The following is a 24,063-nucleotide window of genomic DNA, read 5'->3' on the forward strand; positions in this document are numbered from 1 at the left end:
ATCAGAATACTGTGTGAGAAGGGTTGTTCACAAGATTTTTATGTTTAGCAGAAGGCATGGGTTAAAAAAAAGTTCAGAAAGATTCAATAAAATAATCCCCTCCATGAAAAGTATATGCAAAGTGTTATTCAAATGTGTGTGTGTGTGTGTGTGTGTGTTTGGTACTGGGGATGAACACAGGGGCACTTTACCACTGAGGTACATCCCTAGGCCTTTTTAATTTTTTTTTTTTTTTTTTTTGAGACAGAATCTTGCTAAATTGCCGAGGCTGGCTTCAAACTTATTGTCCTTCTGCCTTGGTCTCTCACGTCACTGGGATTACAGGAGTGTGCCACCATGCCCAGCTAAATATGCATTTTTATGAGGAAAGGATCTATATAGAGTTCTTCAGCTCCTCCAAGAAGTCTAGACTCAAAAAAAGATTAAGAGCTATGGCTTAGACCAGGAGAAGTGTGGCAGCAAGATCCAGCTCAGAGCACTCATTGAAACTCAGCAGGCAGAAATAGAACCAAGAAACAGGAAAGGAGTGCCAGAAGTGGCTGTAGTATTGTAAGATACTTAAGGGTTTTAGATACAAGGAATTAATGGTAACTGTATTATAATTATTGCTGTTAATATCAGTTTTACAAAACAAGTATTTTTATATTTGTTGTCACATATAAGATTTACACAAACAGTATGCCATTTGATCCTACATAATTATCACTTGATCGATTGGAGAGATTACTGAATATGAAGCCAATGTAGCCAATGGGAAGGGTTTAATTTAAAACTATCTAGGAGCTAGCATAGATGCATGACTGCCAGCCTCAAATGTGACCGTGGGAACAGGGGAGCTGCTGAAGCTAGTTGAGATTATGATCTGCTTAGCAAGAATGGGCATGCACAGAGAACCAGAGTACCAATCAAAACAAAACTGGTGCCTAGGATACAGAAAACATTCAGAACCATCTCAAAGTCAATCAAAACAAATGCCAGTGTTCAGGAAATTCAGGAATAAAGAACAACAAAAAGAACCAGTCATCATGAAGAGTCATTTACTAAAAACAGTCCATACAGAAGCACAAAAAAAAAAAAAAAAAAAAAAACACCGTGAGCAAGATTTTGTGTGGAATTTACACTACAGTATATTTTCCCACTATAAGACAGTCTGGGAGTTTTTGTCACCTATACTAACAATAGGATCTAAACGTGATTGTATTTGAGAGCCTTAGGGGGCATTTTGGAAATTCGTGTATTTTTGGTAATACCAGTGTTGGGAGAAGGTGCTATCTACTGGCATTTAGTGGTATAGACCAGGTAATTCTGACAGATTGGAATATGTGCGTATGTATTTTACAGTGTTGGCTATAAAACACAGGGCCTTATGCAGCTGAATGCAGCTACTTCAAAAACAGTAAAATAGGTCACAAATATAACAGGATATTTGAGACTCCTTATAATAGTTAGAAACACTAAATTGACAGAGGCACATGAAATTTAGAAATCTCAGTGGATTTCATTAACAAAGACTGTTTTTAAATTACTTTATATTTCCATCCTGTATCCTTAAAGCAATTCTTTCTTTTTAATTTTAATTTTATTTTTTTTAACCACAAGAAATGAGATTTCCTCATTTGGGAATCTCTGTTATTGTCCCATGTCACTCTGATGTTTCCTCAGAGATGTACCACACAACTCCCTCAGAGCCTGCTGGATTCCTCCTTTTCCAATTTATCCTCTGCCATTGCCTATTAAAAGGTGTGGTCTCCAGGATTGATTTTGCTTTGTTTTAAAGTATTAGAGGGGCTGGGGATGTGGCTCAAGCAGTAGCGCGCTCTCCTGGCATGCGTGCGGCCCGGGTTCGATCCTCAGCACCACATACAAACAAAGATGTTGTGTCCGCCGAGAACTAAAATAAATAAATAAATAAATATTTTTAAAAAAAAATAAAAAAATAAAGTATTAGAGATGGAATTTATGCCTTATGTGGTGAGATTTCAAGGTAGAAAATGTTTTCTATAATCCTTTGTCATCAAAGTATGACATTCCACAGCACAACAGGAAATTCCTTTTTTTGGAGGGGGGGGGGCGGATACTGGGGACTGAACTAAGTGGTGCTTTACCACTGAGCTACATCCCCAGTCCTTTTTAATTTTAATTTTGAAATGGTCTTATTAAGTTGCTGAGGGTCTCGCTAAATTGCTGAGTTTGGCCTCAAATTTGCCTCCTGCCTTGGCCTCCCAAGTAATTGGGATTACAGGCAGCACCACACATTCAGCTAGAAAATTCTTTTTTTTTTTTTTAATTTTTTTTTGGTTGTAGATGGACACAATATCTTTATTTTTATTTGTTTATTTTTATGTGGTGCTGAGGATTGAACCCAGGGCCTTACATGTGCAAGGCAAGTACTCTACCACTGAGCTACAACCCCAGCCCCAGCTAGAAAATTCTTAAAAAAACAAAACCTGGCTCATTTATGAGAAGATCACATGTTCCTGATTTTCATACCTGAATTTCTCATATCCATAAACTTCCAAATTTTATTTACCTTAAAAGTATATAACAACCAGTGCATGCCTGCAGTTCCAGCAACTCAGGAGCCTGAGTCAGGAGGATTGCAAGTTCGAGGCCAGCCTCAGCAACTCAGTGAGGCCCTAAGCAATTTAGTGGAGACTATGTCTCAAAATAAAAAATAAAAAGGGCTGGAGATGTAGCTTATTGGTAAAGCCCCTGGGTTCAATCCCCACTACCCTCCCCCACAAAGTATTTAACATGTTTTTCCAGGTTTTCTCATGTTAAAGGTATTTCCCTCTTTGGCTTATCATATTCAATCTTGTCTATATTACTTCTCCTAATGTGATTTTTTAAAAACCTAGTGTTCACCTCCACCTCTATTCTTTTAATTATCTACACTTTTGTATTGTGTATATCTCTTAAATTTGAATTTATATTCTCATTATTAGTGTTTCTGCAAATGGAAGGAATATAATGGAATTGGGAGCTTTGGGGAGTTTGGGGTCATAGTGGGAATGCAACTGACAGCTGACAAGGGATACATAAAAGGACAGTCAGCGGAAATCAAAGCATGAATTTGTACTGGACACAGTCACCTGGTTTTAGATTCTCCAGCACAATTCAGGCAGCTCAGAAATGGAGATACAAAAATGGAGGAACCCTGGCTGATGACAGGCATGGCAAACAGCCACAACACTCCTCTGCTTATAATCCTTCAAAAGCTTTCCGTTCTTTAACCTGACTTTCCACTATCTGGCACTACCTATTTCTCTGGCTTCCTTGTGTACCACCCTTCCCTTGGTTTCAAAGCCCTGTCATACTATTTGTCATCTCTTAGCCTTTTTCCTCACCCTTGCTTCAGCTTAAAAATCCTTTCCTCAAAGAAGCCTTCTCTGACTTTCAAATCCAACACTCCTCAATAGTCACTCACCGTATACTTTACTTGTCTTTCATTGGACCTCTCACTATTACATATTTATTTGTATGAATACCCTTTCCTGACATGAAAATAGCTTGTTGAGGCAGCACTTGGTCTATTTTATTCATTGATGAATTCCAAGCACCCAGTCTAGTGCCTGTCACTAAGAGGAACAGGTATTTAATAAGTTTATTGAATGAATGAAAGAAAGAAGGACTTAGCTATAGGACTTTGGGCAAGTTTTTGTTTGTTGGGTTGTATGTTTTAAGCAGATCTCCATTTCCTCATCTGTTAAATCAAGATAATCATAACTACTAATCTCAGAATTGTTGTGGGAACTAAAAAAGACAATCCAGGTAATATGCTTAGCATGGTGCTTGGTACATGGTAAGGGATAGGAAATGTTAGTTGTTATGGTAATAATTAAAAATAAGCTCTAGAAACAACTGAAACTCTTAAACATTGCTGGCAGGAATGTGAAAATAATACAGCCAATTTGGAAATTAGTTTACTACTTTCTTATAGAGTGGACATACCATGCAATCTAGCAATCCCACTTCTAGGTACATACCCAAGTGAAATGAAAGCATATGTTTACACAAAAAATCTCCACATAAATGTTTATAGTAGCTTTATTCATAATTGCACTAAACTGGAGACAACCCAAATATTTTTAAACAGAGAGTGGATAAATAAATTGTGGTATATCCATACAATGAAATACCACTCATCAAAAAAGAAGAAATAAACTACTGATACATGCAAAAACATGGATGAATTCCAAATGTATTATGCTAAGCAAAAGAAGCCAGACTTAAAATGTGACATATTTTGTGATTCTGTTTGTATGGAATTTATATGACATTCTGGAAAAGCCATTTCTCTAGGGCAAAAATAAGCTAATTTATTAACCAAGAATGAGGAAATTAAGGGGAATGATGGAAATGTCCTAGGACTGGATTGTAGTTGTGGTTAAATGACTATATGCATTTACTAAAACTCCTGGCATTGCAACATAAATGGATGAATTTTACTGTATGTAAATTATATCTTAATTTTATGGAAAAATATCCAGGACAAGTAGATAAAATTGCCTTTTCCTTTTAGAAAACAGTAATTATATTTTCTGATTACAAAAATACTAGAAGCTGGGCATGGTTGCGTATACCTATAATCCCAGCGACTCAGGAGGCTGAGGCAGGAGGATCACAAGTTCAAAGCCAGCTTTAGAAACTTTGTGAGACACTGTCTCAAAATAAAAAATAAAAAGAGCTGGGGCTCAGTGGTTAAGTGTCCCTGGGTTCAATCCCTGGTACCAATAAGCAAATAAATAAGTACTATAGTTTCATTTGGAAAAAAATGCAAAAAAAATAATATATCCTTGTTATTATAGCCACAAAATACACACACACACATACACACACACATACACTGGTTCCATACAGTTTCTGCTTTCTGAAATACCTATTTTGCTTAGTTTGAAAAACACTGTGCATATTTCCCCATGTCATTGATTATGAAAACCATGATTTTATGTTTTATTGCATAGTTAATTTATATCTAAGCATTCCTTTGTTGTTAAGAATTATATTGCTTATATAATTATTTGTCATATTGAAATAAGAGGGGATAAGGAATTATATTGTTGTGTTTTTTTTTTTTTTTTTTACTGTAAGCAATTTTCATAAAAAAAAAAAAAACTCAGTGGGATCAGGGACTATTCCACAATGTTCAACTGGTAAAACAACCTTTACTTTGGTTGCAATTCCTCACTGTTTAAGTGCATGCAGAAAAAGTGGTTCCAAAGAGTGATCTGGCTTCTTTATCCTTTCTGGGGCACAGGGGCTAGACACCCGAATATTTCCTGTATTGCTAGTTTAATTTCATAGCTCTTTTAATATTTAATGTTCACCCCATTTAGTGCAAGATAAGCAGGGCAGATGGAAATTTGTTCAAGATCACACAGCTCATCAGGAGTGTAGACAGGGATTCAGATATCTGAGATATTCCGTGTCCTGGAAAGTAAACATTTCTCAGGTCTTGGGACTGCCTAGGTTTACCCCGACCCCCAATCCCATAAGGCAGCTTCACAATTTTCAGAAAACTGTCTAGTGGCCCTGCACACGGGGAACTTCTCTCTACTAAGTGAACGCGCTATTCCATCCTATCAATGTCTTTGGCAACATCGCCACTTACCAGCTGGGGTCATTTCATCCCCGATGGCAGGTGTCCCTACTGCCACTGACCAAGGGGGCTCAGGGAGCGAAAGGGTTTCGCGGACCGCTGGGGTTGCTGTCCGGAGGTCACAACGCAGCTGCCACTCACGGAGGCGTCCGCCTCGGAGGCTAGGCTGTCCCCCATACCGGGGCCCTTAGAGCGAGGACGCGCCTTGGGCGAGGTGACGAGTGCCCCCATCTTAAGGACCCGTCGAGGGCAAGCCCGGGCTGCGCGGCTAACGGGCTGTCCGGGCTGACTCCGGAGAGGTGACAGGCAAGCCTCCAGAGGTCAGTCCTCCGCTATCCCAGAGTGCCTTGGATCCCGGAAGTGCCCGGCTTCCCGGAAGTGCCGGCTGGCTGACAGAGCAGTGGGTTGTTAGAGCTCTCCAACTGGAGGGTTGCTCTTCTGGGACCTAGGCGTCCGCTAGAGGTCTGAGGGTGGGGGTTGGGGACGGGGTTCAGAAGGGTGCTGAGAGGCGGAATGATGGAGGAAGAGGAACTGGAGTTCGTGGAGGAACTGGAAGCCGTGCTGCAGCTCACGCCTGAGGTGCAGCTAGCAATCGAGCAGGTGAGCATTCCGCCCCCTCGGGAGCGGAGTGTGGGGGGTGCTGCAGTTTTGGGCGGTGGGAATTGAGCGGGTGGGGTGGGGAGCGAGGAGGCTGGATTGAAAGAGGGGCGTGGGCAGGGGAATCAGAGATGGCCGCGGGTTTCTGAATCAGGAGAAGGGAAGCGTCCTCTGTAGGCCTTGGTTGTCTTTGGGCAAAAGAACCGCCTGAAGGATGCACCTAGAAAAAGGGACTCTGTGAGTGCAACCTCATATTCTGGGGGTTATGATGCTGCATTCATTTACCAGGTTAGTACAGACCCTCTCATTTGTCACTCCCCTCTAGAGGGGCTCAGAATTGGGACAAAAAATGGGTCCAAAAATGACCCTTTGCTTTCCCTAAAATGTTGAAAATTCCTGCAGTTTGGATTACATTGGGGGATACTCCCAGGAGGCCTCTCTTCTTTGCAGCAGCTCTTTAGTTGACTAAATTCTCTTTTCAAGGTTATTAAAATTTTATGAGTGATAATATTAGAAGTAGTGATTTAGGCCTTTGTACAGGGTTTCTCTCCTATAAAGGGAGAAAACCTCCCTTAAAGAAGGAATTGTCATGGAGGTATTATTTAAGAAGGGTTATGCCTCATATTAACAACTACTGGGAAGTTTTTCTAAGTAAAACATTACTTCTACTAATAATTAACATTGACCATTCATACTATGGATCCACCATTGTATTAAATAATGTTTTTGTATTGTTCCATTTATAGACTTTTGGATGTGTGTTTATCTAGGAGTGCATGGATTGCTCATGCCAACCACATTTGGTACATCCTGATGATACCAGACCATTGGACAAAACTTTTTTTCTGTTAAGGTCACAGTGCTCCACCATCCAGCTCTTTTTCTTAGTAGATGACATACATTTCAGTTGCTCTTGGATTTGTTGGGCTCTAATGAATGAAGCAGAATACAATCAGTTGTTGTTTGACCGGAGTTTCAGAAGATCATATTTTTGCTATTTTAAAAGAATATGTTTGAATTTTAGTATTATGTTTATCTAGTAAGCAGACATCTTGATGTTAAGATGAATTTAGGATTTTTTTCTTACTTTAGTGGTCTGAGGTTTTGAGTAAAATTTTGCAAACAATTATGCAATAGCATACTTTTTAAAAATATATCTTTATTTTATTTATTTATTTTTATGTGATGCTGAGGATGGAACCCAGGGTCTCACATGTGCTAGGCAAGCGCTGTACCACTGAGCCACAACCCCAGCCCAACAATAACATACTTTTAAAGTGTAGTGATACATGAGAAGTTAAGAAGGGTTGATGATGGAATCCCACTTTACCCAGGTATTAAGCTCCAAAGTCATGCATAAAGTGAAAATTTACATATCCACATGTTATCCTTGCAATTCCTTAAGTTGTCCTTGAAGTAAAATGTATAAGCATCTCTTCAATAAGTCTAGTGTTGTTAGTTTACTTCTTCAGCATTGGAGCCAATCTCTTATTTGCTGTTATCACTGGATGAAACAGTTGACTTGGTTTAAGAGCTTTGTTATATGTAAACACATCAAAACCAAGGATAACAACCAAGAACAGTGAGAGGAATGCAGAGACTGAGGCCACTTGAGGAAATATCATTCTCATAATGGGGCATACACTCATGGCAGGCCTAGTTTCCCACACTCCCTCTGGTAAGGGTATGTAATTGAAGTTGTATAAAGCGTGCATACGATATATCTCTGCCATAAATGTATATTAGAGAAATGGAAATGTTAAGCATTTAAATTTTTTTTGTACTGGCAATTGAATCGAGGGGCACTTCACCACTGAGATATGCCCCTAGCCCTTTTTCTTTTTTATTTTGAGATAGGGTCTTTTAAGTTGCCTGGGTTGACCTCCAACTTGTGATCCTTCTGCCTCAGCCTCCTGAGTTGCTTGGATTACTGATGCGGGCCACTGTGCCCTACAATGTTAAACATTGTAGAATCTCTCTCTTTTTTTTTTTTCCCTGTCATCTGCCTCACATCTGCTTCTGTTTTAATTTAAAAAAAAAAATATATATATATATATATATATATATTTGTAGATGGACACAATACCTTTATTTTATTACTTTTATGTGATGCAGAGGATGGAACCCAGTGCTTCACTCATTAGAGGCAAGCGCTCTCCCACTGATTCACAACCCCAGCCCTCTGCTTCTCTTTTACATGGTAGAAGCCCTAAACTCTTCTAAAATTGTCTTTGACCTATCTTAGGAGACATTTTGATACTTTGACACTATATTTCTTTGGAAAGCTTCTTCTCTGAAGAAGTTGCTTTCCAGCATTAAAATTGTCTTGAACTGGTAAAATCCAGTAAGCAGGAGATCATTTGACTCCTTTTATAATCCCCCTTGTTACATGTTATTCAATTTGTGACTTTTGAAAGGAGTTAGCTGTATTTCTCAGATGGTTTCTTGCTTTCTTCTATGAACCTGAATGCTGCTAGTCCTTAACACTGAAGCATAAAAATTGGGCAGGGAGAGTAGCTTAGTGGTAGAGTGCTTGCCTAGCATGGGTGAGGCTCTGGGTTCATTCCCCAGCAACACACACACTCAGAGATTGCTTCAATGCATAGTGAATTCTGCTGTAGAGACATGATTGAGACATGGAACCTAAGTCTATTATTAAGGATTTCTTAATAATAACCATGTCATCAGCTGGTTTACTAATGCTTGCTGAGTTGACATTTCATTGATGTCTGTGGAACTTTTCACATTTGCATATTGTGTTCATTATTTCAAGATGTTAAACTACAGATGTTGAAAATTAAAGAATATATATATTTTAGTTGTGGATAGACCTTTTATATGCGGTGCTGAGAATCGAACCCAGTGCCTCACACATGCCAGGCAAATGTGCTACCGCTGAGCTACAGCCCTTAAAGATTTATTTAATAGACATTGTATTACATGTCTATTTCCTTTTTTTAAAAAAATATTTCAGTTGGAGATGGACATAACAACTTTTTTTTTTTTAATGTGGTGCTGAGAATCGAACCCAGTGCCTCACACATGCAAGGCAAGTGCTCTGCCACTAAGCCACAACCCCCAGCCCTGTCTATTTCCTTAATAGATAATTTATTGAGTATTTGTTGCATGTAAAGCATTTTAAAATGAAAAAGTTTTTTTTCCTTTTATCTCTAGAGAACTTACCAATTAATAGGAAAGAAAGAATATATAAAACAAGGTAGAAAGATAACAGTTGTTTTTAATCCCCTCTATCGTGGAATTTATTTTCTTTTTAATTGACAAATGTTGTATGTATTTATGGTGTCCAATATGATGTTTTAATATATAACCTCCTGTTTTTATATAGGTGTTTCCAAGCCAGGATCCTTTAGATCGAGCAGATTTCAATGCTGTTGAATATATCAATACCCTGTTCCCAACGGAACAAGTAAGTATAGAGTTTTAGGTTTCCTTCATTTTAATGGTTCCTGGCTCATCTGGAGGATTGTGATTGGTCTGTTATACCGTGTAATCTCAGGGCCCTTAATAAACAAATGAGAGTTAAATTCAAATTGAATTCTTCTGTGACCAATTGTGTTAGAGTAGAATTCATTGTTTAGAAGCATATTATTAGAAATTGTACCCTTTGGTTGTAAGGACAACCCCCCGCCTTCCCTAGTTCAATTTCCTGTTGTATTTGAATAAGTAGAAAGAATTTTTATAACATGGTAGGGAAAAGTAGCAGTGAGGCAGGCAGGATAAGCCCTGAGTCATAAAGCAGCTTTCACTCCTATTTCAAAATGTAAATTTTTACACTTTCTGTTTTATGTCATTTTGTTGGCTGATTTGCCTAGGTGGCTGGGTTTTTCTTACAATAGACAAGAATTAGAAGCAGCAGAGCTGGTAGAAGAGCAGCTGGAGTTTTTCTTAGGTTTTCACTTATTCATTCTGCAGCTATTCAGTAGTCACCTGTCATGTGTTGTTGGTCACTGTCCCAGGTGCTGGGACTACAAAGATGAATAAAACCCAGTCCCTGCCCTTGAGGTGTGCATAATTAAGTAGGGGGAGACAATGTTGAATGCTGTAAGAGGTATGGAGGGAAAGCATAATTCTTCCTAGGGAAATTAAAACCTCAGGCAACCCTCTGCCACATCTTGAGGGATTTGTTTATTCATTCAGTAGTCAAAGTCAGCCACCATTTATTAAGTGACTAAGAAGTGCCAGGCACTGTTCTTGAAACTGGGGAGAAATGGTAAACATGATAGGTTAATTCCTGGTCTTATGGAGTCTACTGTGTGGAAGAAGACAAGAAATAAATGGATAAATAAATAAATAAGAAATTACAGCTGGGTATGGTGGCATGCCTGTAGTCCCAGCTACTTAGGAGACTGAGGCAGGAGGATGGCTTCAACCAGCATTAAGGTGTCCAACGTGATGTTTTAATTTATAATCTCCTGTTTTTATATAGGTATTTCCAAGCCAGGATCCCTTAGATTGAGCAGATTTCAATGCTGTTGAATCCAGGAGTTTGGGACCAGCCTAGGCAATATAGTGAGATCCTCATCTCAAAAAAAAAAAAGAAAGAAAGAAATTATCAAGTGTGATTAATGATCTAATGAAAAGCAGGTGGCGCAGTGATAGAGCATGAAGGCTTGGGTAGGGGTCCTTTGGATAAAGCAAAAAGAGCTTAAAGGGAAGCTTCCCTGAGGCAGTTTCATTCAAGCAGAGACCTGATAAATATGAAGGAGCCAGGCTTGTGGCAATCTTTCAGAACATTGTTTTGGCAGAGAGAACAGCCAAGTAAATCTTCTGGGAATACAAGGGAAAGAAGGTCATTCTAAACATTGGAGGCAGGAAGACCAATTAGGAGGCTAATGCAGTGGGTCCCTTGAGAGTGGCACTGAAAGCCTGAGTGAAGGTGATGGGATGGAGAGAACAGGACTTGAGAACTACTCAGGAGACAGAAGTGACATAGTTTGTTGCCTAAAGGGATGAAAGTCGAGGCTCATATAGAATCTAAAATTCATTTTAAAAATATCTACTCTGCCTACCCTTCTAAGAAGGAAAAAATGTAGAGAGCAAGAGTGATTAAGACAGATGTGGTCCTTACCAACGTGGAATTTATAGTCTCTCCCAATAATTAATTATACTATTTGCACATTATGAGTGAATTATGAAGTTGCAGTGACTTGTTTGTATCATTATTATTGTTATTTGCTCTTAAAAGAGTCCTAACTTCTGCTACAACTATAATAATGGTTAACATTTATTGGGTATTTACTGTGTACCACGTGCTGTTGTAAGCACTTAACAATGATATATTCTCCACATAGTTATTGTTCTCATTATTCAGAGAGAATACCAGGGCAAGGAGTGATAAAGAGCGCTCAGTTTAAAAGTGCCACGAAGGAAGACCACTAAATATGGTGAAAGCTGCCTGAAGAATCCAAAAAAGCTTTCCCTGAGGAAATGGCATTTTAACTGAGCATTATAGGCAACTCTAAGGATTTTGAGCTTGATTTATAGCCTAATAGACTGAGTAGGTGTTGACACCTTTACCCAGTATTGAGAGAAAGAAAACAGGTTTCAGTTGTAAGTAGAGTCAGAAGAGAACATGTCATGAGCTCAGTTTTGAACACATTTGGGTCATCAAGGTGGAAATATGTAGTTGTATGTTTGAGTATGGAATGCATAATCCCCATCATTGTTAATATCTTGACATACATTCTTTTGAATTTTCTCTTTTTGAATTGTTTATGTGTTTGCTGTTCTATTTTTCTTAAAATGCTCTAATTTTATTTGATACCTAGTGATTGTACATATTTATGGGGTGCAGTGTGACATTTCAATACATGTATACAATGTGTAGTGATTAGATCAGGGTGATTGTGTTTCTGTTACCTCAGACGTTTGTCATTTCTTTGTGTTGGGAACATTCAAAATCCTCTTAATACTGTTCTGAAATATGCAGTTAATTGTTAATTATCTTAATTGTGCTCTGGATTATTAGAAGTTATTCTTCTAACTGCACCAAACTTTCTAATGGACATAATTTTTTAAAATAAAGTTTTAAAAATAATATATTGTGTGATTGTCTTTTTGGAGATTTCACAAATAATCTTTATAGCTCAACATTTTCTGTGAAACAGGAATTTTAGGAATTAGCTAGAGATAACCATTTGGTAACAATTGGCATCAGGACAGCAATTTTAGCCACATAAATGTTCACTTCTCCTACCTTATCAAGAAAGCTATCTGAACAAAGTGTTAGATTTGAAAATTACATGGGTTCTTACCTCTTCCTGAAATGATTGTGTATGTATTTTTTTTAATTGCTAAAAGTAGCACAAGACATTTGACATTTGTTGCTCCACAGATTCAGTTATATGTCTTGTCCAATTAGGCCTCCATGTGCATGATAATGTATAGTGACATTTCTTAGGGTAACTCAAAGCATATGACACAGGGTTGCCTTTATTTCCCTGGTCCCAGAATTATATTTAGCAGTTCATTTACCAACCCAGATGCCCATGAACCTTAATGAAAAAGTAACAGAAAGTAGCAGCCTAACATGTCACTTTTTTAAAACTACTGCTAAATTTGGGCAAAAGCCACTTATATACTTCATGGACCTACAGTGTGTACTTGTTAACTATGAGTTTAGATTGTTTTAAAAAATGTTAGTATGTGAACAGTAGATTTAGTGTCACTCCAAGGAAGGGGATCTGTTGAGTGGCAAGTGCTTGCCTGGAGGCTGGAGTGTGGATTGGTCCTTGGATGTCTCTATTTCACTAGGTTTGGGTCCAGGGGAAGTTCAGCCTGTACTTAACAGAGTTCCCTACGTGATTCTGAAGAGTATCTGGGTTTGGTAACAATGATCTGGAAAACCTTTTTAGTCTCCTAGCAGTAAACTGAAGATAATCATCCATCATGTTGTTGGTTTAATTAAGAGAAAATTAAATTAAATTTATGAAAAACTAGCATATTTTCAGCATTCATGGGAGGTTGAGTAGGAGGATTGCTTGAGTCCAGGAGTTCAAGATCCACCTGGGCAATGTAGTGAGACCCAGAAAAGAACTGAGTCTCAAAAAGAAAAGAAAAAGAAAAACTAATATAATTAGAACTTTGAAAAAACAAGTTACAGGGAGCTATTTAAAATAACTTTTAATAACTCCCAGAGTGTTCTGAATCTAATATTTTTAAGTGAAAAAACCCAAGGTATCTAATTACTTGTCCCCAATTTTTTGTTCGTTTGTTTTTGTTGTCATTTTGTGATGTTGGAAATTGAACCCAGTGGCATTCTATAACTGAGCTATATTCCCAGCCATTTTAATTTTTATTTTGAAACAGGGTCTCACTAAATTGCCTAGGCTAGTCTTGAACTTGTGATTCTCCTGCCTTAGTCTTCTGAGTAGCTGGGATTACAGGCATGTGCCACCACATCTGGCTCAGTTTATTTTTTAAAAATCCATATATTTTCATAGAAGAATAAAACGCAATATACAAAAATACTAATAGTAGCTATACTCTTGGGAACACAGGGTTATATTTCTTGTTCTGCATTTTCTGTAATCAGCATGGATTGTCATTAAAATCAGTGAATACTTTTCAATAATTCAAACATTAAAAATCTTATACAATTAAAACTGTACAACCTCATTAAGACTAAACCAGATGAGTGATTCTCAGAGAGGTTATATCACCTTCATCAAGGGAAGCCAGTCTGGATTCCTACTGGTTTTCCCCTGACTCCAGAAGGATTCCTACCATAAGGAGGTACTGAAATGATGGGAGAAAGTGTCTCATATCTGTCAGGTATTTGGGGGTGCAGAAAAAGTAGGTCAAGACCCATTGCACAAGAGGTAGCATTATAGAGTAAGAAAGAGCAGAGACCTTAGAATCAGACAAACTTACTGAATCTCATGTCATCTCCTCCATCTTAGAGCATCTCTCCATTCAGAGCATATTTTCCAAATCAATCTATCTTCCTTCTTTCCTTCCTTTTTTTCTTCCTTTCTACCGGGAAATTGAACCCAGGGATGCTTTACCACTGAGCTATATCCTAGCATTTTTTTTTTTTTTAAAGACAGGATCTCATTAGGTTGAGAGGATTAAGGGAAATACTTTCTGTAGTGTCTAGAGCAGTGTTGCATAATAAACCCAAATCAAGTGGTAGCACCTTTTCCCTTTTACTTCTCTAGTAGAAAAATCTGGAAAATTTGGCTGGGTACAGCATACATGCCTGTGATCCCAGCACCTCTGGCAGCTAAGGCAGAAGGATTGCAAGTTCAAGGCCAGCTTCAGAAATTTAGTCAGACCCTCAACAACTTAATGAGACCCTATTGTAAAAATAAAAAGACTAGGAATGTACTTAGTGGTGAAGTGCCCCTGAGTTCTACCCCAGTACAAAGAAAATGAATGAATGAATGAATGAATCAATCAATTAATCTGGAAAAATTAAATATGAAAGTGGTTATCCATGGGTCCATATAACAGTCAATCAAGTATTCTGTAGTTTCAGGATGTTTCTTTCTAGTTTTTTTGAGGGGGAGGGTTTTGAACCTAAGGGCACTTTACCAATGAGCTACATCCCCTAGCCCCCTTTTTTTATTTTGAGACAGGGTGTCACTAAGTTGCTGAGGCTGGCCTTGAATTTGGAATTCTCCTCCCTCAGCCTCCCTTGTCACTAGGATTACAGATGTCTGTTACTCTGCCCAGCTTCTATTCTTTTAATGATTATATTCATGGAGTGCCTGGTATTTTAGACATGTTTTCCCCTTCTTAGTACAGTATCCCAAAGCAGTCTACTTTGTTTTATAATCTCCTTGACTAGTGTCTCCAGGGGTGGCATAAAAGTTCATCAGATAATTTGGCCTAATTTATTTAACTTTTCTTCTAAGAATAGGTCTTTAGGTTGTCTCCAGGTCTTCACTATTGTAATGCAGTTGAACAACTGACTACATAAATATTTTTCATTATTATTCTTAGAAAAGTTGCTATGGCTTGACTAAGAGCTTAAGGTCCAAGGATTATTAAATTTAGGAAATGGTTCCAGTACCACTAATAGTATTTACTGATATGGAATGACCTCCAAGTTATATTGTTAAATGAAAAAGCATGGTGCAGTACGCTTTATGGATGTGCTTTTTATTTTTTTTTTAAATATGGAATGCTTCATGAATTTGCGTGTCATCCTTGCACAGGGGCCATGCTAATCTTATCTGTATCGTTCCAATTTTAGTATATGTGCTGCCAAAGCGAGCACATGGATGTGCTTTTAACACAGACTAGGTCTGAGAAAGTAGAAAAGAAACTGGCTCAGAGCCACTGCCTCTGAGAAAGAACTGGGGGGGGTCGTACAGCACAGGGTAAGTTTGGAAGCCTTGCATCGCATTATGAACCCTCTTTTACTATCTGAATTTTTGGTCATGTACATGTTTTAACAATTTTAAATATCTTGCAAAATTAAAAAAAATATATTTTTAGTTGTAGATGGACACAGTATCTTTATTTATCATTATGTGTTGCTGAGGATTGAACTCAGGGCCTCACATATGCCGGGCGAACGCTCTTATCACTGAGCCACAATCCCAGCCCTAGCTTGCAAATATTTTGATGTTCATAATTTAAATCATATATGTATACAAATTATACAATTTTGGTAGGATTTTCCATTTTCAGAAAAGGTATAAGAGTAGTACAGAGAATTCTTGGCTTCCCTTCACCCAGATTTCCCAAATATTAATATTTTTAAAATATTTTGGGGGGGCTAGGACTGTAGCTCAGTGGCAGAGTGCTTGTCTAACATGTGTGAGGCACTGGGTTCGATCTTCAACACCACATTAAAAAATAAATAAAATTAAGGTATACTGTTCATCTACAACTACAAAAAAAATTTAAAAAATAGTTTTTAAAGTACCACAAAAATATTTCTTTTGAAAGAATGGGCTTTAGCAGAGATAGGCCAGGAACTGTTAGGCCCATTTTGCATATGATGAAATAGAAACTCAAGAGAGATTTCTTTTTCCCTGAAGCAAGTTAGTAGCAGTGGTGGAGGTAGGCTAAAACCCAGGTCCTGTGACAACTTGGCTGTCATTTATATCTGTGATGGTGATGGAAATCTTACCCAATCCAGTTTTGAATCGACAGATTTAACAGAATAGGATTGAAACCAGTTGAAATGGATTTCTCAGTTAAAGAGACTTCTTTTTTCTGAGGTTCATCCTTACCTCAGTCTGTTTTTGGAGTTCTGAAAATTCTGAGTAATGGTTGGCTCAGTCAGAGCAGTGACAAGATGTGAATAGTCCAGTCTTACATCTCAAACATTTGGGACCTGTTTCTCTTACCAGAACTGCTCCTGGAAGCCTCTAGGCCTCCTACAGCCAGAAGAGGTAGCCAGGAGCAATTTATAAGCACAATTCCTGCACTACCTCCAGTTCCTTCTGAGGTAAAATATCTGTTGAGGGTTTATAAAGTTTTTAAAACTTTGGAGTTAAAATGGTACCATAAAATTGTACCTTCTTTTTTCCACTAGAGGGCATTATTTCCTCACATTGTTTTCATCTCTAAAGTCAGAAATGGTCCTTTTGTCATTATCTTAAAAGCTTTATTATAATCACAGTAGCAGTACCTGTCAACATAGAGTAATCAAAAATACTCATAAGCAAAAAGAAGAAAAATTAAATATCTCTTCTTTTTATATATTAAAACTATTAATGCAGATTTCAGAGATTACAGCTGCTCTACTTTGTTACAATAGCTAGTGTGTGCCCTTCCAGATTTTTTTCTAATGGCTCTTCATTAAGCTTAAAAAATAAATTTATTTATTTGTTGAAGTGTAACATGATATAGAAGAGGGTACAAATCTTAAGTGAATAGTGACGAATTTCACAGAAGGAATATCGCCACCCAGATCAAGAAATAAAGCATTTAGGGGCTGGAGGTGTGGCTCAGTGGTAGAATGCTTACCTAGCACCTGTGAGGCACTGGGTTCGATCCCCAGCACCAGATAAAAATAAATAAATAAAATAAAGGTATTATGTCCATGTATAACTTAAGAAATTTTTTTTTAAAGAAAACATTTAATAAAATATCTTCAAAGGCCTTTCTTGCTTCCTCACAGTCACTAGCCCCCTCTAAGATAATCACTATTTTGGCTTCTAACATGTTTTTTTTTTTAATTGAATAAATGTAATCATTCAGTATATACTCTTGGTTTTGGCTCCTCCCCCTTCAATATTATGTTAGTAAGATTTTGTCCATGTTATTGTGTGTTGTAATAGTTATAATTTATTTTCTTTGCTATATTTTATTATATGAATTTGTTACAATCTTATATGCTAGGGATTATCTAACTTTCTATTAAAGGTTCAGATAGTAAATATTTTAGACTTTGTGAGCAAGGCAGTATCTGTCAGAACTTTCCAACTCCTCCATTGCAGTTCACAAGCAGCTACAGTATGTAAGTGAATGGACATGGCTATGTTCCAGTGAAACTTAATTTACAAAAAATACTTTCTGGGCTAGATTTGGCAGTGGTTGGCAAGTTCTGCTTTTCTTTTTTCTTTTCTTTTCTTTTTCAGTACTGGGGATTGAACCCAGGACCTTGCATATGCTAGGCAAATGTACACTGAGCTACACCCCAGCCCCTTATTTTTTTAAAAAAGTAAAAATGGTATCATACTGTGAGATTAACTTTTTGAGATTTTATAAGTGGATGTTATAGCTCATCATTTCCCTGTGAAATAGGAATTCCAGGAAGTGAAATAACAGCTGGACTCTCTTTTCTTCTTTATTTTAGTCTCTGGCAAATATAGATGAAGTTGTGAACAAAATTAGACTGAAAATAAGGTAAGTAACATCATACAATTGTCAATTAATGAAAAGTATGTTATTAATTTAGTTAATTACATTCCAAAAGTATACTTTTCTTTGAGATGACTGAAATTTCAAATTAAAAAAAATAATGATTTTTGTTTTATCTGAATGTCCATGAAAACTCCATTCTTTTTTTTTTTTTAAAGAGAGAGAGAGAGAATTTTAATATTTATTTTTTAGTTTTCGGCGGACACAACATCTTTGTTTGTATGTGGTGCTGAGGATCGATCCTGGGCCACACACATGCCAGGCGAGCGTGCTACCGCTTGAGCCACATCCCCAGCTCCAAAAACCCCATTCTTGGACTGGGGATATTGCTCAGTTGATAGAGTGCTTGCCTCATCTGTACAAGGCCCTGGGTTCAATCCCCAGCACTACACACACACACACACACACGCACACAAACACACACACACACAAATTAAAAAAAAAAAAAAACAATAACTCATTCTTAGCCAGTCTTGAATTATTCATAAAAAATTAAGGAAGCTATAATAGAGTTTGCTTTTTTAAAAAAAAGCATAGTAGTTAATAATAAAAGTTAATTATAAAGCTTCTTATTTAAATGTTTTATTATTTATTTATTTATTTATTTGTAGTATTGGGGTTTGAACCCGGGGGCACTCTGGTTCACCACTGAGCTATACCCTGGCCCTTTATAAATTTTTTTTTTTTTTTTTTTTTTAATCTTGAGACAGGGTCTTGCTAAGTTCCCAGGCTGGCATTGAACTTGTGATCCTCCTGCCTCAGCCCCCGAGTTGCTGGAATTACAAATATGCATCACAGCTCCTGACTGTTTTTAGTGGTTTTATTTCTCTAGTGGGTTTTCCTTTTTCTGTATTCCCAAGGGTCAGATATGAACCTAGGCTTACATGTGATACACATGGTTGGTTGCCTACTAGCTAATAATGTCAGATCTGCTTGACCTGGGTGGTGGCACAGGATTAAACATTGTGATTAACCCAAGATGTGATTGCTCAGGGTGGTCATTAGGTGTCCTTCCTGCTCAATAATCTTGTTCTGGCTTATCCGTGTCTGGGTTTACACATGGCAGGTACTTGATAAATGCTCATTGTATAAATAGATTGATTTCATTGCCTTAAATATAGTTTGGTTTTTGTGTCTGTTTTCAACTATTGAGGGAAAGGGTTCATCTTGAACCCAGGATATGAAATTTTTCTCTACGACCTTTGGTATTTGTGTGCAAGTCTCTGCCCCATGTGTGTGTTGTTGCATCCATATTTTAGGAAGCACAAAGAGCTTCCTATTGTTTTGTTGGGCTTCAGCAGTAACATTCTAGTAGAGACCACTAAGTTGTCCAGGGTTTGCATGGAAAATGAAAATTCCCTGGTGATTCAAAGATCACTTATGGACTAGGTATTTTCTTTCTTCTTCTTCTTCTTTTTTTTTTTTTGTGCCCAGGATTGTACTCAACTACTGAGCCACATCCCGAGCCCTTTATTGTATTTTATTTAGAGACAGGGTCTCACTGAGTTGCTTAGTGCCTCACTAAGTTGCTGAGGCTGGCTTTGAACTTGAGATCCTTCTGCTCAGCCTGTTGAACTGCAGAGGAAAGAGGAGCAGGAAGCCATCAATCTCTCTCATACACATTGCATGATGGGGTACATAGGGTAAGCACAGATTTCACATATCACCTTGGCTCCTTGACTCTTTTAAGGTCACCGAAGAAAGGATTTTGTGTGTGGTAATTTGTATTTTTCTGGCTTCTTCCTATAGAGCTACTGCAACTTTATCATTCCTAATTTATTCCATGAAAAATAAAAAGGTTTTATTGGTTCTTTAAAGCAGCTCTGAAAAGTAAAAGTAGACTTTTTTTTTTTTTTTTTTTTTTGGTACCAGCGATTGAACCCAGGGGTACTTAACCACTGAGCCACATCCCAAGCCATTTTTTTTTTTTTAATGTTTTTATTTTGAGACAGGCCCTGGCTAAGTCCTCAGGGTCTTTCTAAGTTACTGAGGGCTGGCCTTGAACTTGTGATTCCCCTGCCTCAGCCTCCTGAGTCACTGGCATTATAGATATGCACCACTGTGCCTGGTCTAAAAATTGCCATGTTTTTAAACAAAAAACTCATCAGTCTACGCTGGGGTTGGCTTTGCACTGTTGTTGCTGCCCCTTAGGTTCAAGTCCTCATTTTTATTTCATTCACTCTTGTTTGATGTTCTGGATAAGTAGGTGCAATTTGTAGAAGCTGATGGATAAATTACCAAATTTTTTCTTATAGTTCACCTAAAGTAGAGATTTTTGAATAATTTATATCCTTTAACTTTTTTTGCTAGGAGACTGGATGACAATATTCGAACAGTTGTAAGAGGTCAGACAAATGTTGGGCAGGATGGAAGGCAAGTAAGTAATTTATTCCTCCATATTAATTATACTCCCTTAGATGGGGTAGAGGGACGGGAGGGGAGGGAAGGGGGGGATAGGAAGGGGATAGGAAGGGCAGCAGAATACAACAGACACTAGTTTGGCAGTATGTATAAATGTGGCTGTATAATCAACGTGATCCTGCAATCTGTACACGTGGGACTAATAAGAATTCATACCCCATTTGAAACAAATGTAGGATATATGATATGTCAAGATCAATATAATGTTTTGAGCAACCAATAAATTTCTGATGTTTAAAATAAAAAAAGAAAAAGGACAAAAAATTTATACAGCAAAGTCACAGAAAAATCACAAGTAGCTGATAAACAAATGTAAAAAGATGTTCAACTTCATCCATAAAGAAAAAAAAGAAAATTATACTCCCTTAATTTCTAGAAGACCCAACAATCAAGTGAACAAGATGTTGATCTGTTTGCAGAGCACTTTTTTATTGTTCTGTTCCATATACATCAGGAAATGTGCATGACTTATACGCCTGTTCCCTGCTGCATAGCAGGGGTAGGATGCCCAGATCAGCTTTGAGCTGTCACTCAGTGTCCCTTGGATCAGGATCATGTGTAATAGCATAGCTCATTCAAGGCCAGGGACATGCAGGCTTAATGAGCAAATTGGTTTCCTTGTCTTTGACTTAGTACCCGATGTCTCTTTTATTTTGTGTACTATGGCTAAATAAGATGACTGCTTTTGTCTATCAGGTAAGTTGTTGGGGGTTTGTTGCTTCAAAAGATGGTAACCTGACACAGCTACAGTTCCTCATGCCTAGTTTTGTCAGAAGCAGGTAACTATGGATTCATTTCAGAGTTTTACAGTTCTTTTGGGATCTTAATAAAGAGAGGTATTGAGAGGGGAGAAAGGGAAAAGAAGGGTGTGGGGGAGGTATTCTTCAGTGATTGAGAGGCCAGATGTTATCTATTAGCCATGTTCCTTTTTATTTGGATTCTGTTCTTCTGTATAGGTATCGTATTTCAGAAATTACTGTCATAACAGAAATGCTGAGCATGCCTTTCTAGCCTTCCTCTCCACAGCGCCTGGTCCTGCCTCTTCAGTGCTTGTTTAGTTCAGTCAGGAGAGCGCTATTATGCATAGCCTTGGTCCTTTTATCTCTTCTGTTAGACATTTTTTAGTCCAATTAATTCCTGAAAATGTTCGTTATGCTTGCCCACATTTAGTGTGGGTGAGGGGAGGGTGTAATCTTACTTAGAAATTTCCTGATCTTTGATATTTCTGTTTCCCCTGCTACTGGCTCCACAGGTGTTATGAGTCCTTTCTTCTCCAATTTCAGTTGTATTCATCTTTCTGTTTTCCCACACTTTATGGCTTCTCCCCCCCTCTTAACAATCTTCTTTTGTTGGCCTATTTGTAAGTCATCTGTCTTCCTGTTATCATAATCAGTATTTGCTTGAAGACATGCTAGGTTCTTAAAACCAATCCTATTTCCTGGACTTTTTTTTTTTTTTTTTGGCAGAGGGGTATCAGGGATTGAACTCAGGGGCACTAGATTACTGAGCCACATCCCCAGCTCTTTTTTGTATTTTATTTAGAGACAGGGTCCCACTGAGTTGCTTAGTGCCTTGCTTTTTGCTGAGGCTGGCTTTGAACTTGCGATCCTCCTGCCTCAGCCTCTCAAGCTGCTGGGATTACAGGTATGCACCACTGTGCCGGGCTTCCTGACTTTTGTATGGTCTTAGCCCTTATTGCTTTGTTTCTGCTTTCTGAGGTAAGAAGTACTGCTTCTCTGGCAGAATAGGCCCATGCAAACTGGGCCCTCAGAGATAATGAAGAGGAACAGGGTAACCTACAAACACTCTACACTGATTAACTTTTCTTTTTCTTTTTTAAAGAGAGAGTGAGAGAGAGCGATAGAGAGAGAAAATTTATTATTTATTTTTCAGTTTTTGGCAGACACAACATCTTTGTTTGTATGTGGTGCTGAGGATCGAACCTGGGCCGCACGCATGCCAGGCGAGCCCGCCACCGCTCGAGCCACATCCCCAGCCCCCTGATTAACTTCTCTAACGTGTCTAGTCATGTCATTTGCCTCTTCAGAAACCTCAGTGCCTCTAGCTTACTAAATGAAGTAAATCCAAGTTTCTGTGCTTTATATTCAAGGCTTCAGTCTCCATTTCTGATTTTGTCTGTCCTTATATTCCATACATACTGAAGACTTGGTGCCCTGCAAGCATGCTCTGCGCTTTCTGGGCCTATGCTTACGTATTTCTTTGGGTCTGAAATGTCTTTTCTTCTCTTTCTTTCTTCCAATAGCTACATTTCAAAATCTTACCCATCTAAGGGCTGGCTTAAATAATCTTTCCTTTGTGATATGTTTACCTCATCTGGGTAACATCAAAGGAATCAGAATTTTAGAGCTCAAAGGGACTCTGAATTCATCTGGCTTACTCCTCTCATTCTACAGAGGAGAAGATTGATCCCAGTATTCCTCATTCAGATGTGTGTTCTGTCTGTCCCAGAATTCCCACAGTCTTCTGCTTATGCTTTGTCTTGGGTTGTGTGGTCTCCCTTAACTTACTGGTAAATACGTTTTGTCCCCTTGATTAGTTTTTAAGCTTCATGAAGGTAAGAACTACATCTTTCTCATCTTCATATTTCAGTCCCCATAGTCCACGTGCAACATTTTATTTAGCTGTAATGAATATTTGGTGTGTGTATGATTGTTGATTACAAATAAACAAAAGTTCTTGACCATAAAAACATCATTTTAATCAGTTTTTGAGTATTCCTTTATTTTTTTTAAAGAGAGAGAGAGAGAAGAGAGAGAGAGAATTTTTAATATTTATTTTTAGTTTTCGGTGGACACAACATTTTATTTGTATGTGGTGCTGAGGATCGAACCCAGCGCCGCGCGCATGCCAGGCAAACACGCTACCGCTTGAGCCACATCCCTAGCCCTATTGAGTATTCCTTTATAGTGGTTGAAAGCTTGGTTCTTGCATGAGATTTTTATTTCTTTGCCGTGTTGGGGTTTGAACCCAAGGCCTTATGTTCTACTGCTGAGCTATACCCCTGCCCAGATTCATGTATGACTAGTCCCAGTATACTACTATTTGGAATAGCACTACTGTTTAGTGTGATTCAATCTTCACTTGGAATAGCTCACTAGAAACTTTTAAATACTCAAGAGAGTCACAGGTATTTAAAACTCCAGGAATGTGAAAATAAAGCAGATGATTCATCATGACTTTTGGTGGGTCATGGTATGTGAATATACATCTTTTAGTTATTTACATTTTAAGCTGGGGGTCACAAACTCAATTTGGGGAGTCAGGCCCAGAAGTAGGTGGGCTGCAGGAATGTCGGTACTCCCCACCTTCATATGGTAATGGGTTACAAGTTACTACAGCAGAGCAGGTCATATTTCAGAGAGCAAGAGCACATTTTCAAGAATGTTTAGATAGCATTTCAATCTGTGATGGAATTTTGTATTCGTCTCCTTAGAATCCAGACAGAGAGGAAGCCCAGAAGAAATAATTGCTTTTCCTGTCATCCCCTCCATCTGTCTTTTCCAACAGTTTGTAATGCAAGCTGAAGTTGAGACTTTTTTTTCCAGGGAGCTTTTAAATCCTGTCCTTGTCAACTCCTAAGC

General features: G+C 38.1%; 1 protein-coding gene and 1 non-coding gene across 2 annotated transcripts in view; one reads left to right on the forward strand and one right to left on the reverse strand.

The window, feature by feature from the left end:
• The first annotated feature begins 5,997 nt into the window (after positions 1-5,997).
• Vps53 (VPS53 subunit of GARP complex) overlaps positions 5,998-24,063 on the forward strand; it is a 160,096-nt gene continuing 142,030 nt past the window's right edge. The window contains exons 1-4 of the mRNA XM_046446900.2: positions 5,998-6,199; positions 9,543-9,623; positions 17,976-18,025; positions 20,351-20,417. Of these exons, the coding sequence (XP_046302856.1) occupies positions 6,113-6,199; positions 9,543-9,623; positions 17,976-18,025; positions 20,351-20,417 (285 nt within the window). The 5' untranslated portion in view covers positions 5,998-6,112. The remainder of the gene's footprint in view (positions 6,200-9,542; positions 9,624-17,975; positions 18,026-20,350; positions 20,418-24,063) is intronic.
• On the reverse strand, positions 15,334-15,440 carry LOC124094352 (U6 spliceosomal RNA). The gene has a single exon (XR_006852206.1). It is a non-coding gene; the product is annotated as a U6 spliceosomal RNA (small nuclear RNA).

The sequence above is a fragment of the Marmota monax genome, unplaced genomic scaffold (genome assembly GCF_021218885.2).
Source record: "Marmota monax isolate L192 unplaced genomic scaffold, Marmota_monax_Labrador192_F-V1.1 WCK01_AAM20220418_F8-fsc00138, whole genome shotgun sequence".
NCBI classification, from domain to species: domain Eukaryota; kingdom Metazoa; phylum Chordata; class Mammalia; order Rodentia; family Sciuridae; genus Marmota; species Marmota monax.